Source organism: Pelodiscus sinensis, chromosome 3 (assembly GCF_052426305.1).
Source record: "Pelodiscus sinensis isolate ZL-2025 chromosome 3, ASM5242630v1, whole genome shotgun sequence".
Classification (NCBI taxonomy): Eukaryota; Metazoa; Chordata; order Testudines; family Trionychidae; genus Pelodiscus; species Pelodiscus sinensis.
The window spans coordinates 120,387,456-120,409,111 of NC_143054.1; the positions used below are offsets into that span (position 1 = coordinate 120,387,456).

The following is a 21,656-nucleotide window of genomic DNA, read 5'->3' on the forward strand; positions in this document are numbered from 1 at the left end:
ACAATGCCCATATTTCATCTACCACACAGTGTTAGAGATCAGGAGCTGTATGAAAGAGTGTTGTGTGTGGTAGGACAGGAGGGAAAGAATGTGTGGGTAGGGACATGGGAAACTACAAATGTTGGGGAGATAACCACCTAGAGAATGTAGGAGAAGTATAAAAGCAGAGCACTTGCACTTTTCTTTCTTCTTCCCTGGATCGACAGCTTGGCAGGGGTGGGACACCACTGCTCTGCACCAGTATTTATGAGTGCTACAGCCTGGTACTCTGGCTAGCTGGTTTGGGTAAGAGTAACCCCTTTTAGGCTTTCCAACAGGACAGCAGCTCTAATCATTCCCTGACTCAGAGCGGCATAATTCTCCAGTGATCTACAACAGGTCCATCCTGTGAGGAGTCTACTTGCCTTCTGCAGCTGTAATCTCCTGCAGTTCCCCAACATCCTTTTCCCTTCATCCCTAACAGGCCCCTCATCCGTAATACTCTGTGTTGCCTGGCTCCTACAACTTCCTTCTGATGCCCTGATAAATCCAGCTTTCATTGCCCCAGGATAGTCCCACTCACCCTGAAGGCTACAGGCCAGCAAAAAGATTAGTAGCCGTGGTATTACTAGGAACCTCTAAAAAGGTGGAGAAACTGTGCTGATGGTGAATACCAGGAAATTTGCCAAACCCAAATGGTGTTTCTGTTGTGGCAGGTCTGATTTCAATGGGAGCCCACTGAGTGCTTTGGAGGATAAAATTTGTTATAATAGCACTGCTCTGTGAATACTATAAAATTTAAGCTATGGGTTAAAAGTTTATGACAACTTCTTCAGGATATATATAGTGTGATAGAGCACAAAAGAGCAAATAAAGATACCTACCACAACTGGATTGTTCAGAACTACATCTTCCATGGAAAGAGGCAGAGTGATCATTTTACGTGGTACAAAGGCATTGTTTCTGCATTTCTGATCCCCCAAACTGTAAGACACCAGCCAAAATATCTTTAGAAAAACTTACTAGAAAGAACCAATCTAAATAATTCCTAAGCAAGATTATATTGTTATGATAGCAAGATAATAATGGTCGAGAGATTTTCTGTTCTAAAATTCATGGTTTTGCTTTTAATTTTTCTCTAAACATCTCCTTTTGGGAAGAGAAGCCTTAATTTTTTTTCCCTCCCGCTCTAACTTTTGGGTACATTTTAACTCCAGAAGAGAAAGCATGGATTTTATTTGCACATGAGAACAGCTGGCTAGTAAGAAATATTTACAAGCACTCCTACAGTTAGATAAACTCAATCAGCGTGATTTTAAAATTTCCAGCTTTGCATGCATAGTACATAATCCTGGATGAGGAGTATGTGCTTTGCTTGAAAAGATCTAGTTTCAAAATAACAATATTATGAAAATCATGTATCCTGAGTTTGCACAGCAGGTTAAATGTTAACTTCAGAAGCAAGCACTAGGGTGTGATGCTCTGAATATTCACTGGTGAGGATATCTGAAAGTTCACACCTACATGTATTTTAATGTGTGATCGCTCTAAAAGCCACAATGTTTCAAGTCAAATTTACAAAAGGAAGAAGGGAATGGGCCCCTTATTCCATAACAGCTTTTTATTTCCAGTCAAAATGAAAGAGCATAAACATAATGCACTGATTCAGGCAAGTCATTTAAACCGAGCATACTCACCTTTCAACAGCGCCTTCATTTTCATATTGTTTCTCCTTTGAATTGTTTTTCATTTCTTTATAAACTAAGCATGTTTTAGAGAAGCCCCTGTGACATTGCTCCTGCTGTTTCCTATCCAGCAAAATGGGAAATGTACTTTCCTCTGTCCCTCTTTCAGTGGAGCTATTTTCAGGTTGTTTACGATGACTTGGAAACAAGTATTCCATCTTGGGATAACAAAAGCACAAGTGTAGGTTACACAAAGTAGTCCTGCGGTTTCAAAGCAGAACACTGCAAACTCTTCTCTTAAAAATGGGCTGGCAGCATGCTATGTTCCATTCCATCTCAAACTTATAATTCACAACATTTGTTAGTTACTAGACAACTATATGATCCTCTTGAGATTAATACCAGTTTTAGAATCTAGCTTAAGGCGAAGCTCTCTGAGTTCTGCAATGGCTAATTTAGCTGGAGTCATGCAAGTAGGGTCATTCTCAGACCTGATATCCAGCTGAACTGCCTATAAATCCAGCCCATGATATCACTCAGTGAACCATGCAAGAGGCACCGTTGAAAGAAAAGTTAATTAAATTTCTTTTTCAATCCAGCATCATAAATATCTGAAACCAGTGTAATAAGAAAGACCATTATTCAGTGTCACATAATGTCCTTTGTGGACTGTGTTGCTTTTTGGTATTTTTTAATAAATAGGATTTCCAGTCATTTAGAACAGAAGAGAACCTTATGTATGCATTGCTTATTTCCTTGCAACTTGAAGTAATGTTTCTTATTTATGCTGAATCTCCCTCACATCAAATGGGAATTCAAGAGATGATTTTTAGCAGTTAGATTGGCTTAGTCCTTCAAAGTCTCCCTTCAGCTTTCATATTTTTCTATAGCTTATATTAGTGGAAAAAATATCTAAGCCCACCTTTTTGTGACATTTAATGAACCCAGGGCCTACCTGACATTTCCATTGAATTGACTTGAATTTTGACTTCAATGAAGCCAGGACTGGAACCAGAGAACAAATAAGTATGACTGCCTTAAAGAGCTTTTGCATTATTTTAGCCATAAAACATAACTACAATGTTACAGTGGGAACTCCCAAGGGTTGGAGAGTTCTGATTGATGGGTATCTTTACAGTGTAGACTCCTCCTCCCTCTGGTTGCTCCCATGCCCATTAGCCAATTGTCTCCTTACTCTCCACATTCATTAAACCTGTGTCCAGTTTCTTGAGCCTGGTGCCCCATTTTAGCTGAACTCACCCTCTCTCTTCCCAGTTGTATAGGAGCTGTGTGTTTAGGATACCGTTGGTCTGAGCAATCACCTGGGTGACCAAGGAATTTGTCCCATCAGGGTCGAGGTATATGAAGGTGTGGGGTTTTGTTTGTTTGTTTGGGATTTTTTTTTGGCTTCCATGTAACCTTATGGAAATACAGATTAAATAGGAATAGGACTTCACATTAGGAATTGCATGACTGCTTAGTTAATTTCAACTTGTAGCTGGAGTCCAATGCAAATAAAAAGGCCACAAGGGCCAGCAGCCAGAAATAAGAGCCCTGGAATTTCACTTGTAGACCTCAGACCTATGGGGAAAAGGGAGATCTGAAGTCTTCACACATGCAGGTCCCTCATTAGTACTGTACTTCTATCCTGATCACAAAGAGGGAGAGGAAGGTGAGAGGATTCAGCAGAACAAGCTGAATTCTAGGGGTAGGCAGAGTCTAGCCTGTGTTAGGGGCTATATCATAGGAGCATTGCAAATCCTACATTGGGTCCCCTTTCAAAGTCTGATACAGGGAGACAGAGCAGATAACACTGAGCAGGGATACTAGGTTTAGTAAAGTTGTGACCCGCTGCTTAAAATCCATCCTGTTGTCTGTCCTCATGCACCTGCCTGTTCTAATCAATTCGTCCAATGAATTCTAACGCATCTATTTAAATAGATTATTCACCAATACATTGTCATTATTTGAGCAGTTCTAAAGGTAACTGAATAATAATTTCTATGTGATTTATTCTATGTATTTCCCCCAGTAATTGTTAACATTATTTATTGGCAAATAACTTCTCATTATTTGACTCATCATAGTTTCAGACACAAAGACCAGGCAGAGGAATGTGCTTACGGTGAACTAAGATACAGCGAAAACTTTCATTTATAGTGAAGTAGAATTGAAATTCCTAATTGTTTCTATGCCATTGTTTCAATGTGCAAACTGCAGTTCTAGTTACACTGAACCTCTGCCAAGAGTAAAGGTTTTCTATAAAACATATAAACAACTTCACTGTAAGTGGGCTTCACTGATGACTAAAGAGCTTGATATAAAAAAATGGCAGGTGTAGGAAGAAGATAGAAGAATTTTCACACAATAAGAGGCATAAAAGTAAATTCCAACAGTTTAAGATGGCAGTGTTTACAGTTAGAACCCAAGACCCATATTTAGGCAGTTAAACAAGTGACTTGATTTTCAAAGGTGCCCAATACACACAGTTCCACTGAAAAAAAACTTATGTAGCTAGTTAAAACACAGAGCCTGTTAACAAACATTCATGTATATTTGCAGTGTCAGAGCTTAAATATGGATTTTAGGTGCTAATTCTAAAACATCTAGATCTAGAAAGATGGGTCCTACTTCTCTGTTTAACCTATAAGAAAAGAATAATAGTAGTAGTAGTAGTAGTAGTAGTAATCTATGCAAGTAATGCTCAAGAACCCCAAAAATGCTTTAGTGAAAACCATTTTACAGTTTTATGCAACATTTTTAACATATTCTGTGTGCAAAGTATACTTCCAACAAATATAAGCTTGGGGCAATAATGCAATCTTTATTTTACAATATGTTTATATTTTTCTGCATCACTGCTCATATTCTCTTATGTTATGTCTCACATATATGGTGAGACAGGTCATGTTTGCAATACACCTTTTTAAAGTTGTATAACTAGACTTAGAAGAATTAGATTTTTATCAGTAAATGTCAGTAAACATACATTTTACCATACACAGTCCCAGACATAAGAAACTATTTCCATCGGTAATAATAAAAATGTACAGATGGGCAAAATAAGAAAAATTCTACTTGAGAACTTATTAAAAATTTCATTTAAGAATATTTACTCTGTATATTTTGACGTGTGATGGACAGTTTGTATTGTCAGTCACTAAATAATCATGGTCTGATTGCCCTCATTATCTGACCACCGGGTAATTTCCTGCAACTCTGAAAACTTAAAAGGAATATTTTTTAAAAGCTGAAATAGATACAATTAGGGGACCTAACATAATTATAAAAAAATTGCTTAAAAAATCATATTCTGCCAAGCTTAGGTTTAGCCAACTTCCCTGACATGGCTTACATGTTAGCTATAAGCAGAAGAATGGAGTAACACAGCAGAAGATTGAAAATGGGGGAGGAGAAATTGTGGCCCCACTAAAGTTGATGAGATGAAGTCAATATTTCACCTAGGGATTTGTTTTAAGTTTATTTAAGTAGTTATGTAAGTAGGAAGCTAATAATCTGGACTGAATCAGGCATAATAGGAATTGTGCAAACTTCCCTACATAGTTTTATCAATGACCCTCCGACCTGATCCCTAATATTTCTATCTTGGGCCTCTCCAGAGACTATCAATTTAACAAATTGTGTTGTGATTTTGTACAGTGAAAAGCCAGTGCACAAATCCACTGACCTATTACTCATCTCTGTGATAGGCAGTCTGGACTGAAAAGCAGACTGTAATGCTTTAACATAAAATACCCTTTTCTAGACTTGCAGCATTTGTAGCAACTGACAAGAAATGTGCTTTAGCTGTTACTTTGCCTTCATTAACTATTTATTCAAAAACAGAAGGTATAAATGATAGCAATGACCATTTAACTACTCACCAGATCATGAACATTGTGCTCGTTTTCAGCAACTGCAAACTGGCCGTTTTTCTCCAGCAGTCTGTTCCAGGTAGCACCAAACAGAGAAAAGCAAATTAAGACGACAGCAGTAAGGATCATCACTCTTTAAATACACAGCAGATGTTATCATAACTAGAGCCGAGCAAATATTTAATTTTTCAGATAGGTGGCCTTCAAATAAAAACGGAATTATTTTGTTTTTCTCACCAAAATGAAAAAATGGAAAAAATGAAGATTCAGATAGATTTAACTGGAAATGAACCTTCATTTTGAAATGAACCATTTTGACTCCATTAAATTTTTCCCTTTTTTAAATTCAACTCTAACCACTTACTGAATATGCCGTGAATTAGTGAAAAGATTTGGCAAATTTACCATTCTCTGAAAAAAACCTCCGCAACTCTAATGATAATGCCTAAATAATGTTCTTTGAGTGTCACCTCTGTCCATTTCCACCTACAGTTATGGCAGTGAGCAGTAGAATCACCTTGCAAACCTATGTCTGCTGGGAGGGTGCACAAAAGACCTTGTGAGAAAAAAGATATCACTGCCCTACTTTGACTGAAGGATTGCAACCACCTCAGTTCCTTCTCCTTAACTATAGAGTCCCCCACTGGGATAGAGGGGTAGTGTGAGTACACGGAGGTGACTCTTGAAGAATGACAGTTACTGGTAAGTACCTCTTCTTTCTCTGAGGCCCTCTGTGCATTCCCACTTCTGGGATATGAGCAAGTGCCTCACCAGATGGATAGCAGACAAGGAGTTCTTAACTAAATATTAACTGAAGCATTGCTCTCCCAAACGGGTCATTGACACACAATGCTAAATTCAAGGAGCCGTGCTGTAATAATGGAGTCTTTAGAATTACAGTAAATGCATTCTTTACTGTAAGAAAGCTTATTAGCTGTCAAAGCTTATTGAAGGCACAGAAAGTAACCATCCTGACGCATAGCAAGAGAGGCAAACATGGTAGGAGACCGGATTGGCTTACAGGGGAAATCCTTGGTGAACTTAAGCACAAAAAGGAAGCTTACAAAAAGTGGAAACTTGGACAAATGACCAGGGAAGGATTTAAATGTATAGCTCAAGAACACTGGGGGGTTATCAGGAAGGCAAAAGCGCAAATGGAATTGTGACTGGCTAAGGATGTGAAGGATAACAAGAAAGGTTTCTACAGGTATGTTAAGAAGAAGAAGGTGATCAGAGAGGGTGTGCGGCCCCTACTGGATGAAGGAGGTAACCTAGTGACAGATGATGTGGGGAAAGCTGAAGTACTCAATGCTTTCTTTGCCTCTGTATTCACGGACAAGGTGGGCTCCCAGACTAATGTGCTAAGTGACGCAAGATGGGATGAAGATGGACAGCCCTTGGTGGGTAAAGAACAGGTTAGGAACTATTTAGAAAAACTAAACGTACACAAATCCATGGGTCCAGACTTAATGCATCCGAGGGTACTGAGGGAGTTGGCAAATGTCATTGAGGAGACTTTGGCCATTATTTTTTAAAAGTCGTGGAGATTGGGAGAAATCCTGAATGACTGGAAAAAGGCAAATGTAGTGCCCATCTTCAAAAGAGGGAAGAAGGACAATCCAGGGAACTATAGGCCGGTCAGTCTTACCTCGGTTCCTGGAAAAATCATGGAAGGGATCCTTAAGGGATCCATTTTGAGGCACTTGGAAGTGAGGAAAGTGATTAGGAAGTGAGGAAAGTGATTAGGAATAGTCAGCATGGATTCACAAAGGGCAAGTCATGCCTGGCCAATTTGATTAGCTTCTGCGATGAGGTAACTGGCTCTGTGGACATGGGAAAGTCAGTGGATGTGATATAGCTTGACTTTAGCAAGGCTTTTGATACGGTCTCCCACAATATTCTTGCCAGCAAGCTAAGGGAATGAGGATTGGATAAATGCACAGTAAGATGGATAGAAAGATGGCTAGAAAGTCGGGCCCAACGGGTAGTGATCAACGGCTCTATGTCAGGATGGCGGTCGGTTTCTAGCGGAATGCCCCAAGGTTCAGATCTAGGACCGGTTTTGTTCAATGTCTTTATTAATGACCTGGATGAGGGGATGGATTGTACCCTCAGCAAGTTTGCAGATGACACTAAGCTAGGGGGAGAGGTAGATACGCTTGAGGGCAGAGATAGGGTCCAGAGTGACTTAGACAAATTGGAGGATTGGGTTTAAAAACCTCCAGGATTTGGTTTTTAAACCAGCTCCCCTCGCAGACCAGCTCCTGCCTGGCATCCTGTGCTGATGCCTCTGATACAATGGCTGCTGGCCCTGCCCCCAGGGACTATAGAATAGTCGACTAACTGATAACATTTCATGAGGTTACTTGATTATTCAATTAACTGATATTTAACATCCCTACTTTAAACCAGGGAGTACTGCCTTCCTAGCTAAAATATAGCAAGGTTCTATACATGCTGTAATGCAGACTGAGCACCTCTCTTTGGTAATGGCTTCTCCCTGGAATCTCTGCTGATATGCCACAAATAATTTGAAACTTTCACAAGGGGTAGGTCTTTTTCAGGAAAAAAACAAAATACCTTCTCTACATTCAGGGCCTTTAACAGTAGAAACTTAGGCATCTAAGGACTTTAGGTAACTACACAATTAGGCAGCAGCTGCTTTTGTAGGCCTCAGAAAAATACAGGCTGTAGAAATGTCTCTGCTTAACTTACATAAACATCTTCATACAGTGTGTTCATGAAATTAACTGACCTCTTGGATGATGTCATATTAAGAAGGCCAACATGATACATATGATGCAAGTAAATCAGATGGCGTTCATAGTGGAAATTCTTCTTAGTCCTTTTACAAAGTTTGTTCTGTAAATAAAAAATAGCATGTCGCAACTTAAAGTGCAAATCCATTGAGCAGAAGACTGAAAACTCAAAGCAACTTTTACATTCATAAATAATGAAAAACAATGATTACTTCTACGTGGTCGTACTATTACCTCCTGAAGTGCACTTGCTTCATTTGAAAAAGGTTTTGAGTTTTGAACTCAGTTGGTCCTGTTAACAATCCTGAAACAGCTTAATTTATTACAATGACATAAACCCAAAATAATACTCAAGTCAGATTACACCTCATGAGTCAGATCAGGATGAGCTCACTAAAGTTTAATTTTTAATTTAGTTCAATTTTTGTCAAAGAAACACATTTTCCTACAATATGCATTTTAAAATCACTGATACTTTTAATATTCACAATCACCTGCCACACACTTCCAGTTGCATTTAGCTTTCCCTAAACTGGCGGTTTAGTGCACTGAAACAGCTTATATTCAACAGTCAGCGCCTTCCTTTTATTTTGATAAAGTCCATTTCTGTAACTTTGTGGCTGATCTGGTTAGCTAGAAGTCTCTTTGTTAGTATGCTTCTTTGAGTTTGCATAACATACAAATGCTTTCCTACATTAATAACTACATGTGGACAACAATTTTTCACTGTAATCATATTTTATCATTGCATGGATCTGCTTTGGCTCATTCTTCAAATTAATTCAGAAGTTTGGCCGCCTTGTAAACTGAACTATTCTCAACACCCAGGGACTGAACGTTTCCTTAAAGCAATAAAAGTAGAGAAGTTTTATTTTTAATACAAATTGTTTAGTTTCAGGAACTTTGAGCTACTTAAAAGCCTAATCCAAAGCCTATTACGTGAATCAGAGTCTCTCTTCAATTGGCTTTCCATCAGCCCCTACAGGTACGATCAATTTTTAATCAATGACACAACTAAGTGGCCCACTGCACAGTGCCTTTCACATTCTACTTACTCTGTAATTCTCATAATATCAATAGGTTTACATGAATGAAATGATATGCTCAAGGAACTGCTCAAATATCCTTATAAAGTTGTTCTCTTTACTTGTACTCTACACCCATTCCATAGCCCTTGTATGTAAGAGACTGGACTAAAAGTTATTTTGAAAACAGTCTCAGAATAGCAAATGAATCTATGTACAACTTATACACGAGGATCAGTTGTAAATATCAAATGGCTAGTGTATGTTTTTTAAAATTGAAGAAAAATGGTCTTAATATAGTATGTTCTCAATCCTGCTCAATAATCTCCCTACGTGGAGTTCATTCAGGGTCGTAGCCTTTTAGAGCACACGTGTGTATGTGTGTGCCATGAAGTATACCAGAGTGAAATCATACATCCCTCTAACTGTTGATTTTAAATCACTTGTGGCAGACACTCTTTATTTGTTCTGTAAAGCATTATGTACATTTATGGTGCAATTTACATAATTATTTATAAAAGTCCATATCCTGCAAAGACTAAAACGTGTGTGATTGTACTTGATTTCAATAGGGCTACTCATGTGCATAAAAATTAGAGAGAACAAATACATCAATATTCATCTAATGAAATAATTTTTAAAATATTAAATTCCTTCACCCAAAGGAAAATTACTATGGTAAAAAAGTTGCCAAAACTTCTTCCACATTTTGCTCACTAAATTATTCTAACTAGTATGGTTGTGAAAAGGGTGCTTCTTTATGACATTTCCTTTCCTTGTATTACAGTTTTGCTTTTAAAGCCATATGGACAGATAGGTGGTTTGTTTCCTTTTAAAAGCTTTTGTGGTGAGAGAGTCACTGTAACCAAGTGTTTATTGACATGAATGGCAAATAGCATAATCCTGCTGTAAACTTGCCTAATTGATTAGAAAGTCTGATTGTGTTCCTGAAAGACTGGATCCAGGAAGTGAACTGAATGGACAGAGATACTGGATTGAAAAGCAAGTTTAGTGGAAGGTACAGAATTGGCCTTGCCATTTTGGGAGCGGGTAGCTGGCTTGTGAAATAATTTTTCAGTGACCACCTTGCATGTGTCACAGAATCCCACACACTTGTGGCACACCACTATGCAAAGGGCCAACCTACAGACAATGGAGAGGAGCAAGATAAATTTTGGCATATATCCCATATTTAACTGCATGACTAGCATGAATGGCCTCAACTCTCACCAGTCAATTAAAATGTTAAGGGTGTACATTACCTTGCAGTGTCAAGCCCAATATGTTACCCATCATTCATCATTTCTAATCAATAAGCCCCACAGAGCAGATCATTTGTTTTGAGTCCACATTTCACTTTTTAGAAACAAAAACTAGGTCTACAGGGCAGCCCTGAATGTCAGAAATGTTAAGTATTGGCAAGCTTCTAATGGAAAGTCAAAACCAGCTTGCCTGCCTTTGTAGTTCTCTAATCAGCCAAGTAAAGGTGACATGTGAATTTCAGTGGCAGGAAGTAGTTTATAGTACAGTAACCTAGCCCTTTGTCTGGGCTTTTTTTGCTCAGCTTCATTACTATTACCATAATAAAGAAAAGAGTTTTTTCTACTTCCCTTCTTCCCCTTCAAGTCTCTGCTTGCTCTTGACTCTTCTGAATTTCACTTTGATACTTCGACACCTTGGCTCCTCTCCCAGACAGAATCATTACAAGAGCTCAAATAAACTTTTTTTTGGGGGGTGGCAGGGGAGGATGGGTGATGCAGAGATGTTATGAAGCAGAAGCAAACTCACCAATTCCTGAGTTCTGGATTGTTCTTCAGGCCTTTTCTGCAATTCAGAAAGCCAAGAAAGCAACAGCTGTGGGAAATAATTCAACTCTCAGATTTAGCATGAAACAGGGATAACCAAAATGTGGACCACATCTTCATTCATCTTACATCAACAAGACCTTAAGCCTTTGCCTCAAAAAGTTTCTGCCTTGTCCAGGTCTCATTCAGCTCAAGGAAACTGACAGCTAAGATTTCAAATAATCATTGTCCATTGCTGTGACCACATTCCTGAAACATCTATTTGCTTGCCTAAGTGGTATGATCCAACATAGTTGAGTAAAGCAGTTAAGAGAGAGGCTGAGAATATTTGAAGTATCTAATTTCAGGGCAGATAATCTGGATTCCACCCATACACATAGGCAAAGCAACTCTCTGGATTTCACTGGTGAAACAGATCAGAATCTGACCTCGTGTACAGATGCCTCTAATCAGTCCTATTTTAATTGAAATTATATAGAATTAAATACATTAGGGGAAATCATGCCTTTGTTTATAGCCATGTAGTCCCATGCACATAAAGAAGATACATGGGTGTAAGTAACAGAAATACAGACATATTATTACTAACATAAGGGGAAAGCAAAACAATTAGTATTAACTTTTCAATCTAACAGAATTTGTAACCTTCTTGCTAGTAGTGAAACATATGACTTGATGGCAGAAAACTGGGATTTTACTCCAGGCTCTGCCACTGATTCAATGTGTGGCTATGGGCAATCCCCTTGACCTCTCTAAGCTTCAGTTTCTCTTCTGTAAAAGGAAGAAAATAATACACTCATATCTCCTGTGTACCAGAAGCTATTATTAGTGTCTACAAAATTATAAAATTTCCTGATAAAATTTCCACTAAAAAACACACTACTACTACAATTTAGCACTTTGTTTCCAAAGTGGTGCAGAAATATTAATGTTTTATTATTCAGTAGCCAATTTAAATAGCAAATCCATTAAGAAATAATCATAAAAGGGAAAAAAACTGTTTTATGGCGGCCACATTCCTAAACAAGACAGCAGCCTCTATCAGCCAGCTAGGACATGGCTCAGTAATTATGCAAAGGTGAAATGGCACCTAACTCACCAACATAATTTCCTAGAGCACCTGGATGCCCTCTGGAAGTCTCCTATGCAAATACAACCCTGCTTAGCTTATGAGACCAGAGATCCCAGGCTCCTAGGGCTGCAGACAAACAATATATTCCAGCTGACATTACACAAAGGCATGCCCCAGATTCAAGCATCACTGATCACCTCCTGACATCAGAACAAATAGTGACTTCACTGCAGCTATTTCAACAGTGGCAGAGAGGACAGACGGAGGCCCACACCCGCCTTTCCTTCAATACAAAGCAAAGATAGCTGGCTGGTGGAGAAAAGTGAAAGAGCAACATAACAGCCATTCAATCTCCAATACATACTGAAATAGAAAACACCACAATGTAGAAATCCGGTGCTCTTGAGGCACCACAGGTCAACTAGACCCAAAATCCAGAAGGACATTGGAGGATGGTGATGATCTCTAGAGAACTTCTTCCTTGCATTTCCCTCTTAACACCTAATGTGTAACAGGGATACTGCCACTTGTTAGGGACTGAGACTAAAGAAAATAGATCTTGTTGCTTTTTCTTTAACCTGTTTCTCCTCCTTATATTGCATCTAGAGCCTTAGGCTGTGTCTAGACTGGCAAGTTTTTCTGCAAAAGCACTTGCTTTTGCAGAAAAATTTGCCAGCTGTCTACACTGGCCACTTGAATTTCTGCAAGAACACTGACGATCTCATGTAAGGTTGTCCGTGTTCTTGCGGAAATACTATGCTGCTCCCGTTCGGGCAAAAGCCATCTTGCGCAAATGTTTTTGCGCAAGAGGGCCAGTGTAGACAACGCGGTATTGTTTTGCGCAAAAAAGCCCAGATCGCGAAAATGGCAAAAACGGAAAAACATTTCTGTTAAAAGCATTTGCGGAAACTAATGCAAGTCTAGATGTAGCCTTAGGGTCTGATTCGCCTCCTACATGATTGCAGAGTTTCAAAAGAGTTACTCCCAACTTACAGTGCTGTGAGACTGCAATCAGGTCCTTACATCATGTAATGAACCTAAAACTATTATGACAGAAAAAAACAGTTTCTTAGTAAACTATGCTACATTATATTTCTCACTATCTGACCTAAGAGATGTAATACGATGGTCTAACAACAGAGCAAACCCAGGATTTTTAAAGTTAGTTATTTGTTTAGGGCCTCTCTCTACCTCTCCACAAAATTTGCAGGTGTTCGCAAATTTGGAGGGGTCTGAGTTAACAAACCACTGAATGGCTGACAGATAAAGAGGAAATATGTATATGAATTAATGTAATAGACAATATTGATAATGTCCTTCATTTATAAATATAGTAACCCAGTGTCTGAAATTCTGGCTGTTCCCTCTGGGGGGCGCAGTTCCTGAAATGCTGGCTGTTCCCTCTGGGTGGCGCTGTTGCTGAAATGCTGGTTGTTCCCTCTGGGTGGCGCTGTTCCCTCTGGGTGGCACTGTTGCCTGAGTCATGTCCTTCCCCTCACGCCATGGCTCTCGGCTGACTTCTGCGCCGCTCAGCCAGGCCTTTGCGGGGGAGCCCAAATGGCTGCTTGCTCCCCCACGGCGGCCCAGCTGAGCGGTGCAGAAGTCAGCCGAGCACCACGGCGGGAGGCAAAGGGGGGTGGGGCGGTGACGTACACGACCAGGGGATGGGGCTTGGACGAGCATGCATCCCTGATGGAGACAGATGAGAGCGGAGAGAGAGTGAGAAACAGGAGAGGGAGAAGAGAAAAAGAGATATGGAGAGAGACGCAGAAGGCGGAGGAGAGCTGAGAGAGAGAGGGGGAGGCAGTAGGAGGAGGAGAGAGAGAGAAAGAGACATGGAGCAAGAGACCAGAGGCTCAGGAGAGAAGACTGACAAGGAGGAGAGACCTGAAAATCCCGTTTTACGATGGGCTGATTGGCTAGTTTATAAATAAATTAAGTTTAACTGGAGATTACAAACATGAGTTAAAAATACTCCTTTTACTTTTCTATTTCTGAAATGTGAAACAACACACCGGAAACTATTTAAACGAAAAGTGATATGTGCTAATTAGGTAAATTATTGTTGAGCTGTACACATCTTCTTTTCCTTTCAAGTTGTCCTTTTAGCTTTCTTTTAAAAAGTGTGTCCTACACTTATATTTCATACGGAAACCCACTGAGCCAAATTCTGCTCTAGTTTATACTGGTGAAACTCTGGAAGTGTTACACTGACTTTAGTGGACCTGCATAAAATCTGATAAAATTTTAAAAAGACACATAGGGCAGAAATAAGTCCCATTGCTGGTGTTCAAAAAATAAAAAAGCAGAGTTGGATTATTCTTAATTGTAACTGTTGAAAGATGAGCTGTCCTCATGTGTTGAGTATCTATATAAAGAACAGACATAACATTCTTTTAAATACATAGATCATTATGGGTCTTATCCTACAGTCTTTATTGAAGCAAAATTTTCTTTGGCTTCAGTGTGAGTTTCACCTGAGTCACTAGTGTAAAAACACTCTTGAATACAAAACAAATATACATTTGGTATAAATCACATAGCAAGATACTAGTTGTTTTATTTTAAGGTTACGTCTACACTACGAGTTTTCTCGGCAAAAAAATGCTAATGAGGGACTCATTTGCATGACTCGCAATCTCATTTGCATATTCTCTGCCTAGTGCAAAAATGGATCAGCAGAAAATATGCAAATGAGATTGTGAGTCATGCAAATGAGTCCCTCATTAGCATATTTTTTGCCAAGAAAACTCGTAGTGTAGATGTAGCCTAAGAGTACGTCTAAATTACATCTGTCTTTTGAAAGAGGGATATAAATTAGATATATCGAAATTGCAAATGAAGCCGGGATTTGAATTACCCGCGCTTCATTTGCATAATTGCATCATGGCACTTTTTTAGAAAAACGCTATTTTGAAAGTGAAAACGCGGTCTAGATACGGTTCTTTGAAAAGACAAGCCTTTTTCGAAAGATCCTGTACTCCTCAAAAAAATGAGGTTTACAAGATTTTGAAAAAGGCTCTTCTTTTCTAAAGAACTGCGTCTACGCCACAGTTTCACTTTCAAAATAGCATTTTTCGAAAAAAAAAGCGCTGTGATGTGATTATGCAAATGAAGCACAGGAACTTCAAATCCCGACTTCATCTGCAATTGCTATATGACTAATTTACATCCCTCTTTCCAAAGAGTGATGTAATCTAGACATAGCCTAAGGGTCTATTTTTAAGTAACTGTAACTTCCCAACTACATTACTCTTGCCTTGATTCAACTCCCATTGAAGTTCTCTTTCCATTAACTTAAATGGGAACTAAAGTGGACCCTTTTTGGTGGAACTTTCTTATGCTGGTTTTCAATCCAGCAATATTTTCCCCTTAAATTGGATTAAAACGTCATTTGGGTACTTCTGAAATATTACAGAATGACTTTTTAAAAAGTTTTTACAAAAAGTAAAAGGATGAGCAGCTCTCATAATTCAAAACAGTTTCTCTTTTTTAAAAACTTTAAACTCCAGTTTGGTATACACCATGAAGACGAATATCTTCACCAGATTTATCGAAACAAAATTTCCTGACGCTGTATTGTGCATAATCTTTTTAAGATGTTCCAGGATGTGGCACCCTAGTTGTATATACAAGATGAATAAGCAGCTCTTTTGAGTTTCCACTCTGCAAATAAATGGATAATTATTTCAACAAGTACACATTCAAATAAACGCATATATGGATCATTTTAAATCAATGTTTGATAGACTCCAATACATTTCAAATAAAGTCACAGAGAGGTAGCCGTGTTAGTCTGATCTTGGTAAAACAAAAAATCTGAAGAAGTGGGTCTGCCTCACGAAAACTCATCACCTAATAAACTATCTTGTTAGTCTTTGAAGTGCTACATGACTGCTTTTTTTGTTTTATTTTAAATAAACACCTGCAATATGATTGAGAGTCTCCTCAAACTTAGAACTCACATTTGGAAAAAAAAAAGCCACAAACCTAACAAAAGATCAGATTTTAAGGCCGACCACTGACATTAATGTCTTCATTCCAATTTACACTGTTGTAATAAAAAAATAGACACTAGTCTCTAAATCTACAATCCATCAAACACAAGTTTTTAACTTTTCTTTTTATCCATCTCTTATCACAACAAACTAAAAACAAGACATAATAAAACCACGCACACTCCAAAGGCTCAGATCTCAATAAATTCAAACTTGCAGTTGCCACAATAACTTGTAATTTTTCCATGGTCTCACCAAAGTATGCATTTGAGTATGCTAGTGCAAATCTAGAATAGACACTGGAGCTACTCGGGAAATTCACTTGTGTGACTAAGATCAGAATTTGCTCTAAGTTAACACCATATGCACAAGGGGGATGAGTTATTGTTGCTGTGGGAACCGTAACTATGAATTTCCTGACTTGCATGTGATTCAAATTTCAGCTTTAACACTGCATTAATGCAGCTTTTCACACTTGACAGGCACACACTAATTTTAGCTCAGAGATTCCCAAATGGTAGACATTGTTTCCTTTAATACTCAAACTTTAAAAAAATTAAAAAGGTTTTAAAAAGAAAATAATGTATTCATCAGACTTCAGATTTTAACTACAGTGCATGGACTAGTTCCAAGCAATTCCCATCCTCCCCCAAGCTGGTGGCTGATATCTCAGTGTACCTGAGACAGCTAATTTAAGAAGGAAGTGGTCAAAGTCATGCTTTTTTGTAAACTTCAAAGGTGATCCCTCTCCTTCCTCCTCTTTACATTTTACTGTCTGGCTTTCTGCCCATCGTGCAGCTGTTAGCTCAGCCTGTGTTTCATGGCGTCAAACCTGCCTCCTCACGGTCCATAAAGTTACAGCAGGGATCGTGATATGCAGGTGTGGAAAAGGGAGAAGTGCAGGATGAGCCTGTTAATGATTTTTCTGGCACCCCATGCTGAGTTGCTGAAGAAAGAGAGCAGCTTGCAGAAAAGTGACTCTTTGTTTGCAAAGGTGTTCTGGGCCCTATTACTTCTCCCACAGCAGAGGTGTTGGGTTTTTTGTTTTAGGGGCTGTTTACAGAAATGATTCACCTTTTAAAAAATGCTTTGAGGCTTTAATTAGAAACAGGAATTCCATCACACCACTACGAAAACTTTTACTTTCCATTTAACCTCCCATTAGAAGATTCAATGATCTTATTCAATGATAAGGCCACATAATTGAGACTGGTAGTTTAAGAGAAGAAGGCAGACAGTTAAAAGCAACTGGCACTAGTTTGTGTCACAAGTCTTAGTTGGAGTCCTATCACACACTTACAAGTTGTTAATGTAGGCAGAGAATGCCAGCTTTAGAAATGTTCATTTCATGCTTTGATTAAAATATAGCTAATAACTAAGGCTCTGATTCAGAAATTAACTTAACTTTAAGCATATGCTTAAGTGCTTTCCTGAACAAGCATTTAATAGAGCTGCAGATTTACTCTGAAAAAATTTAAATGAATTTAAGTCAAGATTTTCAGAAACTGATGCCTAAAATTAGTCACTTGAGGGCAAAAATTTCAGGAGAGCCTACAGGTATTTTCATGCCCCTCCGGGAGGTGTGACTACAGCATAGGTAAACACGCTGGAGCTAGCACAGCTAAAAATAGAAGCATAGAGGAAATGGCAGGGACTTCTGCACAGGCTCCCAGCACACCTATGTACCCAGAGACTGCAGCATGTTTGTCACCAGCCAGTGTGAAATCCCATGCTTCTGCATCACCTGTACTACTTTTAGCTCTGCTGGGCATTTCTGCCTGTGCAGCAGTGACCCCCCATGCTGCAGAGTAGACGTATCCAAGTGACTTCTGAGCCTTAGTGCCACTCAATGCCAGTGTGTTATAAGCTCGAGTTACTGGAACGTTTTTGAAAATTCTCTCTCACAGGCCACATTTAGGTACCAACATAAATGGGAACTTTGAACACTCAGCCTTTTTGAAGCCTTTCTGTCAGTTGTTTAGGTGCCTTAGCAGCTCATAATAAAAATAATTTAGTAAGTAACTTGAGACAGCATGAGGGCTCACTGGAAGTTTAATGGGGCTATTGGGATAAACGGACCCAGAGAGCACCACTTCTCTCCTGCTTGTTGTCTAAACTGTCTGCTTGCATTGTAAGGTTATCCAGGCAGGAATCTGTCTCCTTATACAGTAGGTCTAAAAAGTAACTTTTCTTTTTAAATTTATAAAGTTTCCAACATTGTATTAAGTGAGAACAGCTTGCTTGGCACTGCACCTGGTTCCGATTTCAGTTAGGGCTATATGATAGATGTGCTTTATAAATCTAAAACTAAATTATTTTCAAGTTCCAATATGTAGCATGCATGTCACTGGTAAGGGAGATCTCTTTCTAATGCTGGGGTTTTCCCAAACAACCACATCATCAGATATCCAATACAATTCTTCTGGAAATGAACTGAGTCAATACTGACCTGCTGTCGCCCAGAAAAATTGAATTAAAAGAATGAGGAAGAGGAGTTCTTCCTTGTTAGGCTGTAACTCGAAAAGCACTTGAAGTCTATCCTTATTCATGACAGAGTTTAGTTGTATCTCCTACCATTAACAAGTATCTGCTTAAATTTAGTCACTGAGGTGAATGAGTTTTAAGCACTTTCCAAAGTAAATGCCAGGCTCAAGTGAAGTCCTGAATAGGGAGGCTTTCCTGAGTCAGGGTCTAAATGAGATGATGGGAAATTTTAAAATACATACAGCATTATTAGTAGTTTGCAAGACTGTTCCACCGAAGGGCTTCTCGCACAATCACACAGAACAAAAAGACAGTCCCGGGCTGACAGAGCTGCACACTTCTGCCATCACCACATGGTCTTTAGTCAGATGTAGGAACACTAACAAGCCACCAATAGAGATATGTCTTATTGTTACAAAGGCAGAATGGATAATAGATTTGAACATGCATTCTTCCATAGAATTAGATATTAAAGTGTGATACCATTACAGTCAATAGAAGCTTTCCACTGACCTCACTGGGACCAAGATTTTACCTTCTATTTGAGCAACAGCAAAGGGATATTTTTCTTCCTTATCAAAGGATTGTAGCCGATCCCTTTAAATTAGAAATAAAATAAAACCAAGTGCTTGTGCCCGGACTCTACAATTAAAAAAAGACCGCAGCTAATGTTCCTGCAATTCAAGATTCTGCTGACCTTCATGTCACACTGCAAGCCTTATTTGTTCTCTGAGGTGATGGGAAGTTAAACAAACAGAAAGCTTTTGCCCAAACATTTGTAGAGTTTTTAATACGTGGATGTGACCAAAAAACACTTTTTTTAAAAAATGGAAAAAGATCAATGTAAATGTATATACGAGATAAATGAAGTGGCTCATTGAAAATCCGGGGGAAAGGCTCTTGGACTCAGCAGTGATGTGTAGCTTAATCTTTTTCTATTCTTCCAAATCTGCTGCTACAACCTAGCACCCTTTTTATTTTTTATTTGTATGACCATAAGTATACCCCTCAAAATAAGGTTGCCTGAAAAGCTGCTATTACCTGTGATCTACATCATACCAAAGTAATTACCATAGAGCAAATGACTTAACTTTGCTGCCCATCCAAATGCTTTTATTAATCTATCGGTCATATTTAAAGTCGGGGTAACAGAGTTTAGTTGTGTCTCCTACCATTAACAAATAGGGCCCTGATCGTGCGAAGTCCACTGGCACTGCTCAAAGTGAATCAAGTGCATGCATACATTTTTTGTGCCGGGCTGAGGGTCAGGAAGCACAATGCCTACACTGCCTTGCTAATGGCAATTCTGAGTTATGCTATTTGTTTTACAACAGTCCTAGACCTGGGGCTAGAAATAGGATCGGCCCTGTCATATGAGGTGCTGCATAAACACCTCATAAAAGAATAATTGAGCTAAAAGCACCAGTGCCCTGCCTATGCCAGCATTCCTACCACTGCTTGTACTAATGGAGCAGCATGAGTAACTGAAACGGGAGGGGATTTCATAAAAAAGGATTTCATAAAAAAGGCTGGTGTAGACACTTGTGGATCAACCATCAGCCCCTGAGGATCTACCATGTTTTCTAAAATGGTGCTGAATACAGTCTGGTCCTGTCTATATGTACGTTAAAACCATGTACAGCACCTGTTCAGCTACACCAATTGCTAACAGCAGGCGTTAACACCAGGTATGATTCCCAAATGGCATGAGGTTTGTAATATCCAGGCATTTCAAACTGGCCATGTTTGATTTCTGGCAACAGAAATGTGAAGGAGAAAGAAAACTGAGCTATTCATCTTTGTTCATAGCAGGACACGTACCTCCAGTTCTGCCTATTATGTGTGGACTGTCATTCAGTCCTGCCTGGCTCTATAGTAAATCTTATTCCTCCCAGAAGTCTAGAGAGATGGGCTTGTGTCTAAACAAACAAGCAAAGATTGCATAGGTCAGGGATGGAATTTATGTTGGGTGCTGCAGCATGGGGTAGAAGAAAAGGGAGAAGAGAGGACACTGTGCATAAAATGCTGGCTCTGTGTTTTTGCTGAGAAATAGCCCAAGCTGGTTTCTCAGCTATCAGAAGAGTAAAATGTGCTCACATGAATAATTGCCTTTGCCAGTCCTCTTGACCAGCAGACTGAGCTTTATTTACCCATCCTGCAGCAGTCTGTAATGATCCCCCTTCTTTGTTTGAGTGGCTACATTTTAACAGCAAAGTGTGAGAAACAAAAATCTACTTTTAATCTCAGCAAGAGGCAGCATATTTTGTTACATACAGACTGTGCCTTGGTTATAACGCCTAGTTTCTTCTGGTCATATCAAAAACATTTCCCTAAACACTTCTTGTACACGCCCAAGTTGAAGGGGTGCCAATACGCCAGAGGGGAATCCCATTCAATTCAAAGAAGATGAGAAAATAGGGTGCCGATACGCTGGCCCAGGGCATACTATCACATAAAAAGCACAGGCTGGCACCACTATGTTTACCTGTGTCTCCATAGGTACAGGCAATCGCAGCTCCCACTGGCTGCAGATTGCCATTCCCAGCCAATGGGGAGCTGCAGGAAGTGGTGTCCCAGTCTGCACTGCTTCCTGAAGCTCCTATTGGCTGGGAATGGTGATCTGTGGCCAATGTGCGCTGTAGTCACTTGTACCTGTAGAGGCACAGGTAAACATGGTGGTGCCAGCCTGCCATGGGCTAACCCTGGTAAATCACTGTCATTTTATGCTTTGTGCAGACTCTTTGGGAAAGAAGAACAAAGTTCCTGAGTTTGGATAGCAACTAGTGAACTCTGGATGTAGTAAAAAATAACTGAAAAGGGAGAGGAATGATAGTTCAATGGTTAGGGCATTAGCATGGGTCACAGGAGAGCTGAGTTCAGTTCTCTGCTCCACCACAGACTTCTTGTGGGGTTTTGGGCAAAGTACTTAGCCTTTCTGTGCCTCAATTTCCTAACTGTAGAAAGGGGGTAATGG

General features: G+C 39.3%; 1 protein-coding gene across 2 annotated transcripts in view; it reads right to left on the bottom strand.

Annotated features, from left to right (window-relative positions):
- LOC102456693 (uncharacterized) overlaps positions 1-21,656 on the bottom strand; it is a 95,185-nt gene that overhangs the window by 3,994 nt on the left and 69,535 nt on the right. Inside the window, exons 9-13 of one of the 2 annotated variants that reach the window (XM_089777326.1) lie at positions 11,112-11,177; positions 8,295-8,401; positions 5,549-5,609; positions 1,677-1,882; positions 864-963 (exon numbers count right to left, since the gene is read on the bottom strand). In XM_089777326.1, coding sequence (XP_089633452.1) covers positions 864-963; positions 1,677-1,882; positions 5,549-5,609; positions 8,295-8,401; positions 11,112-11,177 — 540 coding nt within the window. Of the gene's footprint in view, positions 1-603; positions 964-1,676; positions 1,883-5,548; positions 5,610-8,294; positions 8,402-11,111; positions 11,178-21,656 lie in introns of those variants that run through there. The other variant, XM_075924617.2, reaches the window with a different exon arrangement.